The 19,025-nt window shown below is 36.2% G+C and overlaps 1 protein-coding gene across 2 annotated transcripts in view; it reads left to right on the top strand.

Moving 5' to 3' along the window:
- The window catches only part of CCSER1 (coiled-coil serine rich protein 1), a 607,381-nt gene that overhangs the window by 328,518 nt on the left and 259,838 nt on the right, over positions 1–19,025 (top strand). For both annotated transcript variants that reach the window (XM_063156613.1, XM_063156615.1), the window contains exon 8: positions 7,974–8,057. In XM_063156613.1, coding sequence (XP_063012683.1) covers positions 7,974–8,057 — 84 coding nt within the window. The remainder of the gene's footprint in view (positions 1–7,973; positions 8,058–19,025) is intronic.

The raw sequence follows: 19,025 nt of genomic DNA, 5'->3' as shown, positions 1-19,025 counted from the left end.
TTTGTTGGGTTTTTTTTAAAAGTTCTTTTAATTTGAGTTTGTTACTGGTTAAATTAGCAGAAAATGTTCTGGAAAATAGATTTGCTTGGAGCATGAATGAATGTAATAAAGGAGGAAGAGCAGAACAGGCTTCCTGAGATTTTAATCAGACCTCAGAAGTCTGCTAGAGGAGTCATGCATGTGAATAAGGATGATCTGTTTTGTGTAGTTAGCTTAATTTCCAAAAACCTTTCAACAAAGGCTTTTAAAAATACGCTGATGAGTAGAAGTCTTCTCTTGGGTTAATGGCAGATCAGGAGTACAGTACAAAAGACATGAGTAGTCATTTACTAAAGGAAGAATTATACTTCTAGGAGGTCCAAAACAATCAGAATTAAAGTGGAATTTGAAATGTTGCAGATAGATTTAATCATACTAAATGATGTAAAGATGAAGGACAGTTGAGATTCAATGTCAGCAGACACAATGGAGAAGAAGGGGAAGATCAATTCTATTTTTCCAGATAAGGAAAGAGAGCTTTCAGACATGGTGCATAGTTCCTTGATAAGACTTCCTTTATTTTAGTACTTACTAAAATATTTTTTTTAAAGGGACTTACAGTTGAGCATTTATTCTTAGTAGAATCCTGATTACCTGGTTCAAATGAACGACACAGTCCAAGGGTGGAGGAAGGCTTTGGTCAGAGATGCAGAGTGTGCTCTGTAAGGAGGAAGATATTTGCTATCTTCAAACAGATATGACAGTAGTTATACAATAAGCATGTGAATTTATAAAACAATGGAAGTCATGGAGGAGATGAATAGGAAATAGACATACCTAGTCTTAAGGAAACAGGAACCATGCCATTGTTCCACAGCAGGTTGAGAACCAGAGGAAGATTAGGGGATTTTGTTTCACTTGTTTTCTCTGAATGTAGAATTTATTTAGGAATATCACCAAAGGAAACACTGTACTGTGCATGTGAATTCTGGCCATAAAGGGAGAATTGGTGGATTGATTATATTTGGAAAAAATGCATTCGTATCTTTTGTTATGCTTTTGGGTGCTATTCATGATTTCTGCAGGTTAGATATATCTTGGGCTTCGTGTGGTATAATCTTTCAGTTTTCATGTTCTATAGTTTATTAATCAAGCTTTATACTTTTAAACTTAATGCTTTTCATTATCACAAAAAGAGAGAAAATTTCAACTGGAGTTAAACAGAAAATCCAAACTAATTTGTTTAATCTGTATTTCGGAGTAAACGGAATTTGGCTCACTATGAAGAAAACATTGTTAATTTAGCTTTGTATTCATAAATGTCTGAAGTCAAGGTATCATAGTCTATATAGTCTCTTTGAGTGTTACCTTCACAGTTGAATATTAATTGAATTATAGTATTTAAATGGATGTAACTGCCCTAATTCACCCAGTAAAATATTTATTGACATATTCCATGTAACTGAACTTAGAATATATTATAGTATTGCATAGGTCTTTTTTTTTTTTAGGGTTAATCACCCTTATTTATCATAACATAATCAGATCCTGTGCTCCCCAAACTCTGTTTGATTTCCTGATCAAGAAATTAAATAGAGAGTTGTTCCCAGAAGTGTCATTTCAATACTGGAGCTCTGTGGAAAGAAGATGTACAAAATGATGTCTTTTTCTGATATGATAGGGGTTTACAAAGCTGATTAAGGATTTTATTTATTTGTGTTTCTTTTTAATGGAAAGATAACTTGAGTTCGACTCTGCATTTGCTGGGTCTAGATGGTCATGGGAGATGGCTCTGAGCTGTTGTGTTATGCTTTAATGGGAATTTCTGGAGCGTGGACTTGCTCTCACCCTTGTTCTGGGCTTCAGCAACAGCTGGTGGGGCAGTGTGACACGAGAAGCAGGCGAGTTTAGTGTGACCATTGCCTGCAGCCAGCAGGGATGCTCTTTGGGAGAGGTGTTGGGACTCCAGCCAGGACTAACGGGTCTGGCAAGGCACCAAAACAGCAGATGAGCCAAAGGAACAAAATCCATGTGCCTTGCACATGTGAAGAATTGCAGCCAGCCAAATAATTTCTCTCTTGGTGTGATTGAAAGGGATTGATGCAAGAGATATGAAGTGATGCTGTAGGTAGAACTAGAGGGAGCACAGAAAGGAATAAGTTACAGTGAGTATGTGAGATGCTATGGTGTACTTGCAGCAAGGACCAGACCAATGACTTGGTTTTCACACTATGAAAGAAATGATGCAGACTTGATCTCTATGCTAATGTTAGGGTCTTTTAGACTTGAATTAAAACAAGAGTAACGATAAACAGTGCAAGTATTCGTGATTGGACTGAAAACTCATTTCTGAAACCATGGTCTGTAATATCCAGCAGTCTACTCGTGTAATCTCAAATAGGGAGATGCTCTTCCTTTTGTAAAACATGCTAACCCAAGTGGTGTCATAGCCTGGAGAAAGATAGTAGCGCTCCTCTCAAAATTTCGTGTAAGATCCACAAAGCTACTTGTTGCTTTTCTGATGTCAGGTGGTATAAAGTGAACCATAGAAGCTATCCGCAATCCCTATCTAGATTTATATGCTGTTCACAGAAAAATACTAATAGTGTCCATATTAAACCTTGTGTTTTTTCTGAATGTTCCAGACAGTTATCCAGAAATTTGTGAATTTTTCTATGTAGATCTGCTGCATAACTGAGAGGAAGTTTCAACTGTTGTGATATTTGTGTACCTTTCTGGACCTGATACTCACTTTTAAATTTTTTAGTTTTGTTTGTTCCAGGATTATTTTCTTAAGACACTATATCTGAAGTAATTGTTGATTTTTGTGGTGCCCTAAGTTGGTAAACAATCCATTTAGCATCTGAAATTCAGCACATTAATCAAATGAGTTTTATCATATTCTAACGTTGTGGTATTTCTTTAGAAACATATTCTGTTTAGTATCAGAGGAAAAGCAGTAAATTTATCTCCCAGAACACTTGGTTAGTTCTGTTTATAGCACTTTGATTACTATAAGCACAATATGCCTCTGTGCTCCAAATTATGAAGAGGTATACAGTAAGTTTTCAAGTTTAAAATGATTATTCTTTTTGGCACTTATGCATAACCCACTGCAGCTGTCTTCACACACAGCACAATTTTTCATCTTGTGACCTGATCTGAGGAGAAACAGATTTGGTACTATGTTTAGCGTTTTCCCAAATGAGCAGAATTAAACTGAAATAGGAGAATACTGGCACTGAGATATAGCAATTGCTGTCATAGCTAGCAACTGAAAATAAGTAAAAAGGTGATAATTTGAAGAATTTTCTAACCATAAATGTATGTAGTAATAACAGGAGATCAATAATGAACTTGCACCTAAATCATGGATTTTTTCTAAGTATCACGGGATATAAGTGAAGAAAATGATAGATATCTTTTTGCATACAGCTACTTTTACATTTTTATGAAATGCACTTGGAATTTAGTCTGAAAAAAATTTTTTTATTATCTGAATTTAATAACAAAAGTGGTTTGACGGTGTACTGTTTACGGATTATGCTATCAGTTTTGTTTAACAATGAGGTGTTAATTGACTTTTTATCAAGCATTTCCAGAGTCAGGGACATCCTTACTACAACTGAGAGTGGAATTCTCATCCTTTTTTTCATAGTAAAATAATGAACAGCCTTCATAAAAACAATTATAATAATAAAGACAATGTAATATGTTGTATATATAATTTATTAAGCTCTGCAAAAGGGCCCTGTGGTGCAGGGCACAGGTATGCAAAGCTGCAGTGGTACAGGTATCTTATGAAAACATGCCTAGAGCTTAGATTGAATGATTTGGACTGATAATTTCATAGCATTCTTGTTCTTACTGGACTAGTAGCCTTGATAAAATATTGGCATAAACTCATTTTGCAGAAAGATAAGGAATAAAAAGTGGCAAAGGGTACTAGTAAATAGAAAAAGTAAATGTCACCCAGCAGACTTTTATATCTGTGGACATTTTATTGATCTTAATTGGCTTCTGATATCAACTTTACGTATGTGACAGTCTGTTCTTTACACTCTACAAATATTGTAAGGACTGAAGAAAGTGGGAGACATATTTTGTAAATGTGATCATGCCCACACTATAATTTGGCTTATTTTTCGAAACAAAAGAATACATCAGTCAGGTGTCTGCTGGAATGTGGAGATAGCTAAGAGGCTGACTCTCACAGTCCCAGAGTATTCAAAGTGCATTTAGAAAGCCCTATGTTATGAGATAAATGGTTTTTTTTCCAGGTTAGTAAGATTTAGTGTGGATTTAGAAGACACTGAGTGCATGCTCTCCTAAAAGCAGGCCATCCTTTTCAACTTATTTCTTCTTTAATATCTGTTGCTGTGGCAATTCATTAGGAGGCAATACTGGGGTTTTGGGAGGTTTGGGTTTGGGCTTTTTTTTGAGTTTTTTGGGTTTTTTTTTTTTTGTTTTGTTTTTTTTGTTTTTTTTTTGTTTTTGTTTTTTTTTTTGTTGTTTTTTTTGTTTTTTTTTTTTTTTTTTTGTACTCTCTATCCCCATCAGACTGTATCTGCTATTTCTCATTTACCTTGAGAAGCTTATCTCAAAAATTTTTTTGGTCTTTACACAGCAGCTTTGCCCTGTATTATAGTTTCTCAGCAGATAATGGAGCATTTCAGACCCCTAAGGAGTAGAGGTGATCCATTCCTGAATTCACACCATCAGATATATATTGCTGTTTACCCACAGACTAATGAAAAGCACAGCATTCCACCAGTTTTTGCTGCCCTGCACACCTTTCCATAACATGCAATTACTTTAATATCATTCATGCAATCCTTCCCTCACATAGTTTGGTTCTTGCATGAGAAAAGGATTTTCTAAGCCTCTTCTCCTGCCACAGCTTTCAGTAGTTACTTTCTGGAGGGACTATATTCAGTGTTTTGGCAACAGTTTTTTTCCACAATATTTTTTATTCTGCTAGTGCTACATTCAGACAGGTGTTCTGGGACGCTGAAATTGCCCAAACCTTTTTGCAGTCAACTGCTTGACAATGTGTTTTCTTTCTTTTATTCACACTCTTGCATTTGAAGTAAGATTGATGCCTCTGCAGATACTGTGCAGCAAAATGAGATTATAACATCCTAATTCTACTTTGCATTCAACAACAGCTGTCTGCTGCTCCAGGAAAGCATGGTTCTAACGTGTGTAGTGGTGACTTGGGAAGATGAGCACCATCACTCCTTCCTCTTTCTTTCCCTTGCTTTGTATACCCGGCACTATGCCACATTTGATAGAATATTCCTTGGATCAGTTGGCTGTCTTGGCTGTGTCGCCTCCCAGCTGCTTTTTGCCACCCCCCTCTCCTCACTGCAGTGGCAATACATTAAGCAGAAAAGACCTTGATGCCGCGTGAGTGCTGCTTGGCAAAACCAAAATAACATCTGTATTATCAACACTGCTTCCAAACCAAATCTAACCTGTAGTGCCATAAAAGCTGCAGTGAAGAAAATTACCTCAGCCAAAATCATTGCAGGGTCCAAACCGGAGAGTCTCAAGCATCCCAGAAATTGCAGGGTGCTCTTTTACAAGGCTGCAGTGGCCTGTGCAGGAGTTGATAATGTGGGGCACTGATTTCCAAGCACCATGTCCCACTGGAAGGGTTAATCAGAGTTTTGCTGGAATGAGACAATGCAAAGACCTTAGCCCTCCATGCTTTTCTCCAAGCTCTAAGGGTAGTTATCGTCTAAATTTTATGGGACAATTGTTGCATCGAATGTGGCAGCTAAGTGCCTGAGCAGGAGGAGTCCATTCCTTGCTTGTGTGAGGAAGATCCCGCTGGGCCCACTGCTGGATCCACAACAGCTCCACTGCTTTTTGCCAGGAGAGGTGCACCGTGGGTTTTAAGTCTTTGGAAGCTCTCTGAGGCAGAATCTTTCTTCAAGCTCTCACTAGTCCAAGGGAGTTCTGCTTTGCCTCTTAGATAAACCTAGTGCCAAAGCTCATTGCAAAAATCTTTCCTGCTGTGGTTGAGGAATGATGTTACAGGCCTCCTTGTGCATGCTTTCCAGAAGCTATTTTCGTAATTGTCTTGGCTATGAGACTTTGATGTTTTTCTTTTTCAACTGTGTGTTGTGCTATTTTATTCTAAGTTAAAAAGAGAAATTCGGAAGGCAGCAACAGTATAAAACTGTGCTGTCAGAAAGAATTCAGAACAATGTAACAAATTTGAGGTACCATAGCTAATGCCATATTGTTTTTAAAACCATTTTGTTGAATAAAGACCTTGCTTTTATAAAATAATTGTTGCTGATACTTAAAACCATACTTTTTAGAAGCAGATATTTTTGCTAACAGTAATGTTAAATGTTTACCAATATCATATCCAGTGCTGCGGGCCGTATTCTGGGATATGCTAAAATTTTATTTTCAGCTAATGTGCCTAAACGTCAATCTGCCAGTAGATAGTAAAATGCTTAAATAGCATATAATAAAGAAAACTTCCACGAATTTTTCCCTAGCAGAGATAGTTTTAGTTCTGGCCTTTTTATAAATGTGGATCTTTCAGAAGATATATAGTAGTACTGAAGTAGTGTGTAAGCAGCTGGAAATGGTGTAACACTTTCTCTTGAAGTTATTTTAAATATTTAGAATATTGGTGTGTATGTGTCTTGTTTCATCTTACAATTCTGTTAGAGCAGATGATGAGCAATAAAATTATTTTGAAAGGATATAATTATTATCTTTTATATGAGGAAAATGGGATCATAATACTTTTTTTGTCCTGTATTTCTGTGTTGATTTGGATTTACAGACACATTAGTAGTGGCAAAGTGCAAGTTTATCACACTGGTTATAACCTTTAGAACCTCTGAACTCAACACAATATAAATAATTTCTGCACTCTTATACTGCTATTAGCTGATAACTAAAGGTCCATTTTTTTTTATTTTCAGAACAAACGTTGTGAATATACCACCAGATTGCCAAAAGTTTTCTTGTCATGTGGTTGGTGGCTTTCTGTTTTTATTTGGTTGGTTTTTTTTGTTTGGGTTTTTTGTTTTGGTTTTTTTTTGGTTTTTTTTTTCTTTCAATAATAGTATTCCAAATTAGAAAACTTCCTATGTTTCCATTAAGTGTTTCCATGCTTGAAGGATGTAAAAATAGAGTTGTTCTGTTACAGTGTTACAGTTGCATAGCCAGCTAGTTGGCTGGTTAGTTTACTAAGTTTTTACTTTTCAACAGTTCAGTCTATTAATTTGAATTTCTCCTCTGGGATGTTTATCAGAACAACACAGAACTTGATATTTCTTCTTCAAATATGGTGTTGAGACTTACATGAACTCATGAGATTTCCTGGGGACTGCTTGCAGACTGCTTCCTGGACATGGGTTTGGGTACAGTTGTAGCTATTAGGGTCACTTTAATGTGGGTCAGATTCAGTTGCAGAAATTATTTCACTAAGTGGTAACTATATTCTTTCCTCCCCCAGTTAATACCACCAGAACTGCTGCTGTTTTAACTGATGTGGGACAAAAGATGTATGGATGGGGAGTGTGCTTTCCTTTTCCTGTGCATGTCTGTTGTGCTTTCTTTTTCATCTCTCCAAGATCAAGAGCTCTGCAATAATGCTCTAAATTGATACTTCTCTAATGTTGTTTTGTATGATTAAAATTACAGCATTTCATAGCTGTTTCTCAAATGAAAAGGAATGACCTGATAGGATCTTCAGTAAAAAGAGTTGAAAGATTCAGAAAACAATGAAATGGACTTCTGTGCAGGGAGCTATTCAAATTTCTATGCAGTGTTTTTGGATACATTAATTTCTTTATGCAGTAACTTAGGAAATGTTATTGAAAATACCACACATGACAAAGAAAAATGGAGTTTCATTATTTGAATGTAATTATCTCACACTATGTGAAACAGCCTTTTCTTGTCATGAGCAAAGTAGAAGCGTTAAGCCTATTATAACATCCCTTTTGATGTTTTTCTAGGATGGAATAAAAGATGAATGCTCAGTGCTGAAGCTGCAGCTGAAGGAGAGAGACGAGCTCATAGCCCAGCTTCGTGAGGAGCTGGTAAGCAGGAGAAGCAGTGGGGGGTTTTTCTGGGTGTTTTTGGGTTCATTTCCCTGATAATATCACTCCAAGACCAGATAATAAAGAAACACAATTTCACACCTGCTACAGAATTACTAGCCTAAGGCTATGTTAATCATTCACATAAACACTGATAACACTGACTGTACTTTCCTAGGGACTTGTCAGCCTCTGAAGAGGCTACTGTGCAGGTTCACTGCTTGTAAAAGTTTCTTTGAAGACATTGTGTTGACAGTTGTCTGATCAGAAGCAGATAAGCACAACGCTGTATGCATATGCCAGAAATCTTGAAGGGCCATACACACGCCTGATAAATTGTCAGTATTTCTCCCATTAGCTGCTTTTCACATCTATCAGATTCTTCAGTAGAAAAGGAAATAAGGGGTTTTTTTTCTCCTTAATAGATGTCTTTGCATAAGGTAATAAATATTCTTACACTTGCTGAACCTTTCCTTAGCATATGAGCTCCTAATGCTTGGCTACTACTGCTTTAAGGATTGACAAAATACACTCCAGTGACTGAAGGAAAAGACATGATTCAGCAATAACAAAATACTAAACATGTGAAAATGTGTTTTATTATTTTGCTAAGGCTGTGGTAACAGAATTTTAAGATTCCTTTTTTGATGGAACGTGGTTAAAGCATGGATATCTTCAGTATTCTCAAATAAACGAGAGGGAGTTTCCAGCTCCTCTTTCACTGCAAAGGAATCCTGTAGGGCACCACCTTCAGGAGGATATTCAGCACATTTCCTTCCATGAAAGCTGCAGCTGTGTGGGCACCTAAGATTTTGTTTAGTCACCCTTTGGGACAAGGGATTGTTTCCCTAATTAGATCTTAATTTGCTGATCTACCTCAGGGGATTTTTGTTCCTTTCTGTCTTTTGTCTCTCGTGCCTAGCTCAGAACTTGAACAGAATTCATTCAGGTCTAGCTATTATGCATTTTTTTTTTATACTCACTAAAAGCAGAAGTACACTTTTATGCCAAATAACTTGAGTTTCAAGTTGCATGGGAAAAATGTAATCCTGCCCAAGAGTGAAAGATTTCTTTGCTATATTTACATCTGCAAAATAAATACACATCATCAATATTCTTTGTTTTATGTTGGCTACATTAAGAAATGATGTATTGTGTAATTATTATCTAAAATTAAATGACAAAATGGGACATAGGGTGCATCAAACTTCTCCACAGTCCTGGAGCATTAATTTTATATCAGTCTAGTTCAGAACATATGCTATGTAACTGGTGGACCATTCTGTCAGTGTAAAATTACCCAGTATTGATACAGGGAGCTGTAGCTTACTTGCTGTTAACTGTTGTCAAAATTCATCTGTGTATACATCATTTGAAGAAAAACAGACCTCCAGGGAACTGTCATAATAGACAAAAAGTGCAACTTCCCAGGGCCTTGAAATAAGGATTTCTAGATGATTGAAAGTATCATGGATTTAATCCATTATTAATCGACTTCAGTTTTGACGCTCTAAGACTTGCAAAGGAGTGCAGGTGAGGTTCTTGAGACCAGGTTTAGTTATTTGAAATTAAGCTTTGAAAGGACTCAGTACATCTGATTTACTCCTAATTGAACTAACTAAAGCCAGGTTGGGGAGGTGAAATGACAGAAGCTATTTTAGTTTATGAAACCTAGAAAAAAATGAATGGGAACACCATAGGAAAATAAGAAGTTTGGTTTTTTTTCTGGTTTGTTTTTTTTTTTTTTTTTTTTTTTTTTTTGGTGTTGTTTTGAGTTGTCTAAGTACAGTCATAGGTGCGCTTTGTAAAACTCTACTGCATCTTCTGTGATACTGCGCATCCAGTGCCCTTTTCTGGAGCTGTCCTAGGTCCTGCCACCATGGCACTTGATGAAGTTGGCTCCTGATAGCGTGAGATGCTCTTAGAAACTTTTCCCAATGTACCCTTGAGGGAAAGTAAGCTGTCTTTCAGAGCTGTTAAAAAAATAATTAAATCTATAATGATTGCCAGGAGATTCTGATGTTTTCCTAGCTTGCATAAAACTCACCAAAAATTGATGTGAAACATGCTTAATATTCTGAAAATGCTGCATTTACTTATGTGTTTGTGAGACTGTAAACATTTGGAAAGTGAATGTTTAGAAAAGTAAAGAGCAGTCATTTGTGGCTAATGAAACTGCACGTATTTTCACATAGCTGCAATTTATTACAGACATAGCACTTCATAGAAAACTAAAGCTTTTGTTCTTGTGTCTTTGGGCAGCCCATGTTCCATTTGTCACTCTGAATATGGAAATATAAAATTTTTAAATGCAACTTGCCTGTCTTGAAAGCATGGCATCCTGATGCTAATTCAGAAATAGCACATAAAAATGTATTTGAGTAGGAGTCAGTTTTGTGGTTTTTTAAGAAGTACATTAAAATCTGTACTTCCAGCATTCAAGTTGAATGTTTGCATGTATATGTAAAACCCTTGTTTAGTAGGTTTTACTGCAAAACTCTTCAACTAACCCAAAGTTGAACTTAAGGTAATTTTGGCTGTGTGGGAGCTTTTGCTTCTTGCTTTCCTCTAGATTTGCTAGACTTTTCTAGTAGTTTTCTCCTCTGATTTTTTTTCCTAAATTTTAAATAGTTTTTAAAAGGCATTCCTACCTCATTTGAACGCATTATGAAGGAGCTGAGCTGAGGAAAATGTCAATGGAGTGTGAACTGATGAACCTTCAGAACTTAGAATTGTTACATAGCTTTTTAAGGGGGAAAAGGCTAAATACTAGAGAAACAAAAATAGGGGTTTAGATGCTCAGCTGCAATACCCAGGTAGAAAGGATAAAATACAAGGAGCCATCACCTGCCTCCTAATAAACAAAGAAGAACATAGTCTCTTGCAGATTTTTATTTGTTCTCTTATTTAATGATTATTAGAGAAATAAAGATAGGAGGTAGGGAAGTGGAATTAATTCCTCCATGCTTCCATTATCTCCTGAAAAATGCTTGCTTCAGAAATGTCAGGTACCCAAACCTGCTCTAAAGATACCTGGAAATGGTAAACCTCAGCAGGAATTGAAAATTTGGCTTCAAATCACCTTTTCTCTCAAAACTGTACTCATTTGTGAAAATATTTTCCGGGGAATCAAGTTAAGCATATCCATTCTGCAGGGAGTGTGCTCCTCTTTTTTTTTCTTTTCTTTTTTTTTTTTTTTTCCCCTAAAATAACTGAACATCTTACGTTTTTTTGGGCATGAAGATATTTGAAACCTCAGCTGTCTCATACCCAGGTCTGCCTGCAACTGCATCTTTCCATATATTTTCCCAAATCGATCTTTTTCCGCTGTAGTGTGTGCATTTAGAGTGACTTTAGGCAGAAAATATTTTCATGCTATACTGGCAAAAATAAGTGACTGCTGTTTACAGTAACATTTATTCCATTGCTGTCATTGGTACAGCAACATTCATGCTGAAAAATGAGAGTTAACACCATTATCCTTTCAACCTTGATTCCCTGTGTGACTTAAGTCGTGTGTTGTGCCACCTAAATGAAAAATGTAGTGAGGCAGTTGGAGTCAATTCTGAGTGGAATTGAGGCAAACTTAGGTCAGGAAATTAATCCCCCCTATAGCCCAGCTGTTGGGAATATTTTTCTGCAATGGAGGTAGCTCTTTATCAAATGTTAGACTTTCTACATTTATGGAATAGCAAGGTACAGTGCCACCTAAGTGGGCTTTACCTCAAGCTGCAGAAGTTACTGCTCTTGGGCTATACTCTGGAGTTAGCTCAACAAAACAAAACTGCTCTATTTTTATTTTTTAACTTTTTTCTCATCTTTTCCAATCACAAATAAGCTCTACCTCCCTGCCCAAAATGTAGATTGAATGATTTGAGAGGGCATGGGACTTGTGCTGTGGTATTTGGGGAGGGAGTTGGTGGGTGATGGTTTTGGCAAGGAATGAATTTTTTGTATTTGTTTGTTTATTTGCTGTATCCTAAATACACTGTATTCCTGGAGGGCAAGAATGATGGCAAGCTTAGTTGTTTTATGTACTTTGATTTCAATAATGGGCAATTAGCCAACTGCTCAATTTTTGAAGTATGGTGAGGATGAGTACTTGTTACTCAGCTTTGAAGTGTAACAGAAAAACTTAGATGCATTTGAATCCTGCTGATGAACTGTTTATGAAAGTCACTTAGGTTAAGTGTAAAAATCACTTCAAAATGTAGTTACGCCAGTACAGAGCCCTTGAATTTTACAGTCTAAACATTACAACTTGTTTTGACAGGCAAAGAATGAGATTCAGATAAAAATGTCATGAATACATGGGAGAAATAATTTTTTAAAATGTTGTGAAAAAGAGACATTTTCATTAGTCCAGGTTACTGTCTACATTTTAAAAACAGTTGTCCTTGAAATTTTAAATAAATTAGATAGTTCCCATTTGAAAAGGGTAGTAGTCCTTATTTATGGGTAAAAGAAATCTAAATTACGCTTTACATTGATTACCCATTTGCTTTACATTCTGTTGATTTGTAATATTATTTCATGTTGGCTATTTCATGTTGGCTGTTTCTATGAGAGGATATTACAGACCCATTGATAATTTTCATAAGAACCAGCATTTGTAAGTAGTTTGAAATCCTTATTCCTCACCATATTTAGGAAAAATTAGGAGTAGAAAAGAAAGAGATTAGGTGTACTTAAACATTATTAAAGTGTCAGGCATTTTCCCCCTTTTTTTGCAGGAGAATTTAGTGCACATATTCCAGAAGAGGCTTATCTGAGCAGTAATTACTCTCTGAATCAGTTCCACAAGACAGATGTGTAGTGTGAAAATGGCAATATCCTATAACCCACAATGGGGATTAGGCTCCAACTCCTTGTCTACACCAGTCCCTTGATGAAAAGCTGCCAGTCAGATAGGATCTTTAATATTCCTGGGCACTTGTAGAGGTGATTCTGCATATGAGTTTAAGTTCCTACTTCAAAACATTGTCATATCATGGTGTTTGGCATAGATAAAAAATATGTTATGAGCACAGAGTGTATTCCTGGTCTCTCTGAGGCTCTGCTCTGGAGTATTTAATAAAAATAACGCTGCAGAATGAACAGACATGAAACACCAAATTTGGCCAGTCTGCCTTGAGGCACAGTGCTGAGGCTTGCCCTCCTTCAATAATAATGCACTGTGTGTGCTTATCTTTGGCAAGAGTGTCACTTGTAGACAGCTGCCTTCATGAGATGTCCAATGTTTTACTGATGGGCCTTCTAGTATAAGCAGGCAATTCTGATCTGGCCTTAGGCTGAAATCTAGGAAAACTTTATTTTTTTTTTCTATCTGAAGGGCAAAATGTATGTCTCAATGTCACCTTTCCTTTTTTTAGCTTAATTTTTTAAACTGGTTTTAACTCAAGCGAAGATCTCAAGATAGCTGACAACAGGTGAATTTTAGGACAAATTAAATGGCATCTTGGGGATGTGAAGGTGAGAAAGACTCTGTGTGTTGCAGTTCAGCTTTGTAGATGTTTTCCTTTGTAGGATGAAAGTTGAGTAAAAAGTACTGAAATTCATTGTTGCTTGATTGTAACTTTGTGATATTAGATAAATTCTCAAAGAAATACTCAAGTTTGAGCCAGCGTGAATATGACTGCTGTCAGTATCCTCTAACGAAATACTAATGATGAAAATTATTAATGAAAATAATGAAATATTTCCATATTTTATGAAATACTAAGGAAACACTTTTGCCTCTGTGTGTTTATAAGAGAACAGAGAAAAGTAATGTTGCTTAAAAACAAATACAGGTGTGCTGAGAAGCTTGTTTTGCTTCTGATGATCAGCAGTTTAATTTCTATGATTTAACACCTTCAGTATATTGCTAAAGGCATGCATGTGACACATTTTTATGTAATCATCTGATATGGATGACTTTCAGAATTATAAATGCATTATCCTCAGCTCTGCACTGCAGTGTATAAGGAATCAAATGTTCGTGATGTTTCTTCCAGTAATTAATTTTCTGATTGGGGAAATACTTTGCTCTTCACCATGTGGGGATATCTGTCTGTGCTGTTTGTTAAGGATCTGATGGAAAAATCATGTTTTGTTTGGTTTCTCTTTTCTTCCCTCAATCTTAGTGTAGTGCCTTGTCGAGTTTTCTTTCCATAGCTGAGTATAATTCATAGAAAAGTCTGTAAATACACACTGGTATAGCAATCATCACCAATGAAGAGTCATCTGTGTTTTCATACCAAGGTATAATGTTTCTTTGCGTGCTAGTGAAGTTTTTTACTAAAGGGTGTAATGTAATGCTCATCCTCAGTGAATACTTTTCCATTCATTCTTAGTATATTCCAGAATTTAGACATCAAATATTTTTGTCTGTAAATAATATGTTGTTTACATGGGAGAATTTTTAGGGAAAAAAAAATTGAAAATACTTTGATTTTATGTCTGGGAAGCTGTTCTTAAGACACCAAAAAGCTGAACTGCACTATCAGTTAGTCCTTAGTCCTTTCCTTAGTCCTTTCCTAAAAGTAACCTAACAAGAAATCAGTTACATGAAAGTATTTCTTACATCTCAGTAATATTGCTTCTCAGAGACTGACTCTGTAGATCCTCTCCAAGTTTTGTATATTTTTGTTGTTCCATTACTCTATTTCCATTTGTTATTTGAAATGCACAAGATTTAAGAGATTCAATAAAGACTCTGTTTTAAATTCTGTTTCAAAGACTGAGCACTTTGTCACTGAAGATACCTTCTGTACTTTGGCATCATAAATATTGCATGGTTCAAAGGATGCTCAAACACTTCCTCAGGTGCTCTGCCTTCTTTGAAACATATTCTTTAGTGATTTTAAGTTCTGTTTAGAGCTGGGGTGTGTATGTGGAGTTTTAGTAGATCTTCCATAGAGGAGTTCTGATTCATACCCAGTTTGTCTACGTGAGGTTATAGCTCTGAAATTGGGAAAGTTGCCCCTTCCAGTTTTTGGAGAGCAAAAATACCCTTTGCCATAGCTGTTTCCCATGGTTTGGAGAAGTGAATTAAATAGAATAAAGTACTACTGATCTTCTAGATTTGAGTAGGTCATCATTATAGTGCATGCCCTTTCATGTCTCTGTAATTAGCCTAGGGATGGGTGGGACTGATGCTGGGACTGGAGAACTGCTGAAGTGGCCATTTATTTCAGAGATGTTAGATAAAAGCCTTTTCTTTTCTTTTCTTTTTTTTTTTTTTTTTTTTTTTTCCTTTTTCTTTTCTTTCTTTTTTTTTTTTTAAATCAGAATAGCAAGCTTACAGCCAGAGGCAGGTTTTGGTCACAGTGTCAAGCCTCTTTCTTCCATCCAGTTCTTTAATGCTTCCCTTGGATTCTTTCTTCTGCTATTCTGATTTCCTGCATCTTTCTTCATCTTTTGAAGTACTGTTTCCCTCTTTCTATAGAAACCACACACAGTCTGCACATCTTTTAATGTCCTGTGAATGTTTTATCAATTCTTTATACAGAAACCTATTGATGCCCACTTCTGGTTTTTGGGTGGAGACTTTTTTCACGCTTAGGCCTTTGTAGTGCTGCACAGCTGTAACATTTCTGGTTCTGGTGAGATTTTGTCAGTATCCTGGTGCAACAAGAAGGGAATGGGTTCTTTAGCCAATCTTTCAGAAATTGCCTGCTGATTACCCTGTACTTAGGCTGGGTGTTTGGTAAAATAGGCAGTGGGCTGTACAAATGCCCTTCATTGCCCTGTAGGGAGGAGGGAGATGACTGAAGAGCTGTAATGCATTCATGCCAGTGGTAGTAAAACCTCCCACATGGGATATCATGGATACAAGACTATGTACAAAAGCCTGAGCAGTGTCCTAGCAGAGAGCTAGCTTGCAAATATCTACTTCTACTTTCTGAGCTGTTTCCAAAAATTATTGCTCAAGTAATCTTGTTTCCTATTTTGTCTCCTCTGATATTTTGATGAAAAAACATTTTATATTCCTTTGTATCTTGATTAGTTTATGGTCATTATCAAAAATCAAATAAAAAAACAATCTTACTGACTTTTAGCCACATATTACAGTTAAATTGCAAGGAGAAAATAAGGTACTGGTTAATATTAAGTCTGCCTAATCTCACTTGTACATTTATTTGGTTTGTGTACTCAGTACTCAATTCTGACTATTTTTTCATTAGATTGGTCTGTATAGCTAGGAAAATAAAAGCAATGAACTGTTTCTTAATATTCTCTGTTGACTTCAGAATATAGAGTGAAAATATATAATTTTTTTTTGGCTTGATTGGTGAGTTTTTTTCCAGCGCTGTTCTTCATGAATAATTCAGTACATTTGAAATGTACTTAACGTATTTTAGTGTTTTCTGGTAATAATGGAAGACATTTATCTTACACTTCCCAATTTGACTTACAGATGATATTGTTTTTCTCAAAGGGAGCTCTTGTGATTTGCCAGAAGAATAATAGACTTTGCAGGCTATGGTATTTATCAGAATTCACCGATTATTAACATAGGGATTTATAAAACCAGGCTTTCTCCAAGTGTGATATTTGTGTTTCAGCTTACAAATGAGGGTTGCACTCAGCTATGCTGGTTGAGAAATAGTATGCTGTATTATTATGACTTTAGAAAAAACAAGTGGAGCTATTGTGCTGGTAGTATGGTGATGAGAAGGAATAAAGATAAACTGTGTAAACTTCCACCTGTCTGCTTGCAGTGGAGCTCAGGTTAATAGGCTGGAAAAATAAAAAGTGGTGCAATTAAAGGATGATCTAAAGCAGCTGAACAACTTGTTCTAATTTTTTAGCTGAGCAACTTGTTCTAATTTTTTAGCCGAACTGTGTGTTTATCATACTGCTTTCAAGAGCAGGGTGATGGGCTCTGAGTGGAAGGATGGTAGAGAGAGGACAGGATTTTTGAATTGCCCCTGAATATATACCTTCTAAGAGCACTGCAAATGGAGGCATGATTTGAAAATTGCTGTGCAAATAAATAGAAATTGCTGTGCAAAGGATCTTCATTTAGCCAGTGTGATTAAGAAAGCTTTGACCGGTTTCTGCAATTTTTTAGAAGCCATTGCATCTTCTTCGATTTATCGAAATGGAATTCAGTACTTAAAGGACAAAGATATTTGCTTTCTTTTGTCCCTCCAGTTCAGAACCACTGGGGTGATGAGGCTGTAGAGAAAAAGTTGATGAACCACAAGTAGCTTAAGACATCTTCTCTAGTACTATTTTGTCTTTATTTGTCAAATCACAGTTAAGAATGTGTATCTGTTTGTCTTGACTTGAACTTAAAAATTGATGGACTGTTCTGCTTAGCCAGCAAAATTAAAGTACTATCCAGGCAGAGAGCTTTTTCTGCAGAAACTTTATTCTGCAGAAAACCAGGTTTTTGTAATCATGTAAGCAGATTGAGGGGGAGAGAGAGAGAGAGAGAAAACTACTGCTTAAGCTGTAAGGTGACAATTAAGTGGGAAGAGCAATTGTTCTTAACCTGTAGGGAATCAGGAAACTTCAGATTGTGTGCATGCCTATTTGTCAGCATAGATGGAACCCTAAAAATGTGACAAAAACCAGGTTATGACTTGGAAATTTCTTAGAATCAGTAATTAAACAGGCCTGTAGAATTTTATCTTACTTCCATTTCAGCTTTATTCTTTTCTTTTTCAAATAATTTTGGTAGTTTTTTTAAAATTTATTCTTCAGGAGTTGTTAAAACCTTCCATATATATTAAGGCCCTAACTTCGTGGGAGGCTGCTGTGATAAGGAATATGTAGAATTGGGCATGAGAAGTATTAGAAACAGCAATGATCTAGCAGTGACCGTGTTGCCAGAGAGTTATTGATACAGGCAGGTGTTTTGTTTTGTTTATTTTTTTAAATTGGTTTTTTGTTTTTTTGTGGGGTTTTTTGGTAGAACTTTAGCAGGTAACTTAAGATGATGGGTAATTTAGCAGAGAAGGACCTTAGAGGGTGCCCTAGTCCTACATCCTGGCTCAAAGTATCCCATGAAGTGTCCCATATTTACATAAAATCTCTATGTGGCCACTGGCATTTGGGATAATGATCAGTGTCTCAGTAGAAGATACTCCACAGATCTGAGAAACCAGCATTGCCTCTGTTAAACTGAATGCTTGGGAATGACTGAGAAACTATACTTAAATGGCATCTGTCTTTAGGGAACTAAGATATATTTTTCGTAATTGGACTTTAAAGAAAAAAATGTGGGAAAATGTTTTTCTTGTCAAGGGCAGTATAAAGCTAAAATAGATGAAATGATGGAATACAAGTGGATATGGGTGATTACAGCTTAGAATTTGATACTGCATGGAACTGTGTATCAGATGAGCACCAGGTGCACCAACTAGATATTGCTGCGCTTTGTCTCAGTAAGAATAGGATACAATTACTCCATAATTACTCTTTCTTCCTCAGATAAGGTATTGAAGGCATATAGATGACTTTTCAGAACATACTTTTCACTTTCTTTTTCCACAGCTTTGGCCAAGATAGTTTGGAAAATTTGTTGTCATAACTTTTATTTTTGCCATTTTATTCAGTGTGCATAGATAGGCATGCAAGCACTGCTCAAAAAGAATTTTTTTTAATGGTTATGTGCTGCTGTTCTTATTTCTTTGTCTCCTTTTTGCACAGAATGCTTTGTAGTTTAATTATTTTCTGACTTGGTATAATATAATTAATAGAAAGGACATTCCAGGCTAATAGACTTCATCAAGACAAATAAGTTTGTTTAGAAGGGTGAGGAATCTATTCACCTCTCCATGGAGAACTGTTCCCTAGGTACCTGCTACTACACAAGAGGAGGGGTTTGTGTGAGGTGACTTCTGGAATGCTTTTCAGGCTTTTATGTCTACTTACACTGGTGTGCACTGAAAATGTCAACATAAAATGTTGACAGAAGTTTGCTCATTTAGTTTGCTGATCATCTCTTCACAGCTGTATTGCACCATACATCAA

This window comes from Melospiza melodia, chromosome 5 (genome assembly GCF_035770615.1).
Source record: "Melospiza melodia melodia isolate bMelMel2 chromosome 5, bMelMel2.pri, whole genome shotgun sequence".
Taxonomy (NCBI): domain Eukaryota; kingdom Metazoa; phylum Chordata; class Aves; order Passeriformes; family Passerellidae; genus Melospiza; species Melospiza melodia.
The sequence above is the reverse complement of the archived record's forward strand: the minus strand, read 5'-3'. Positions and strand labels throughout refer to the sequence as shown.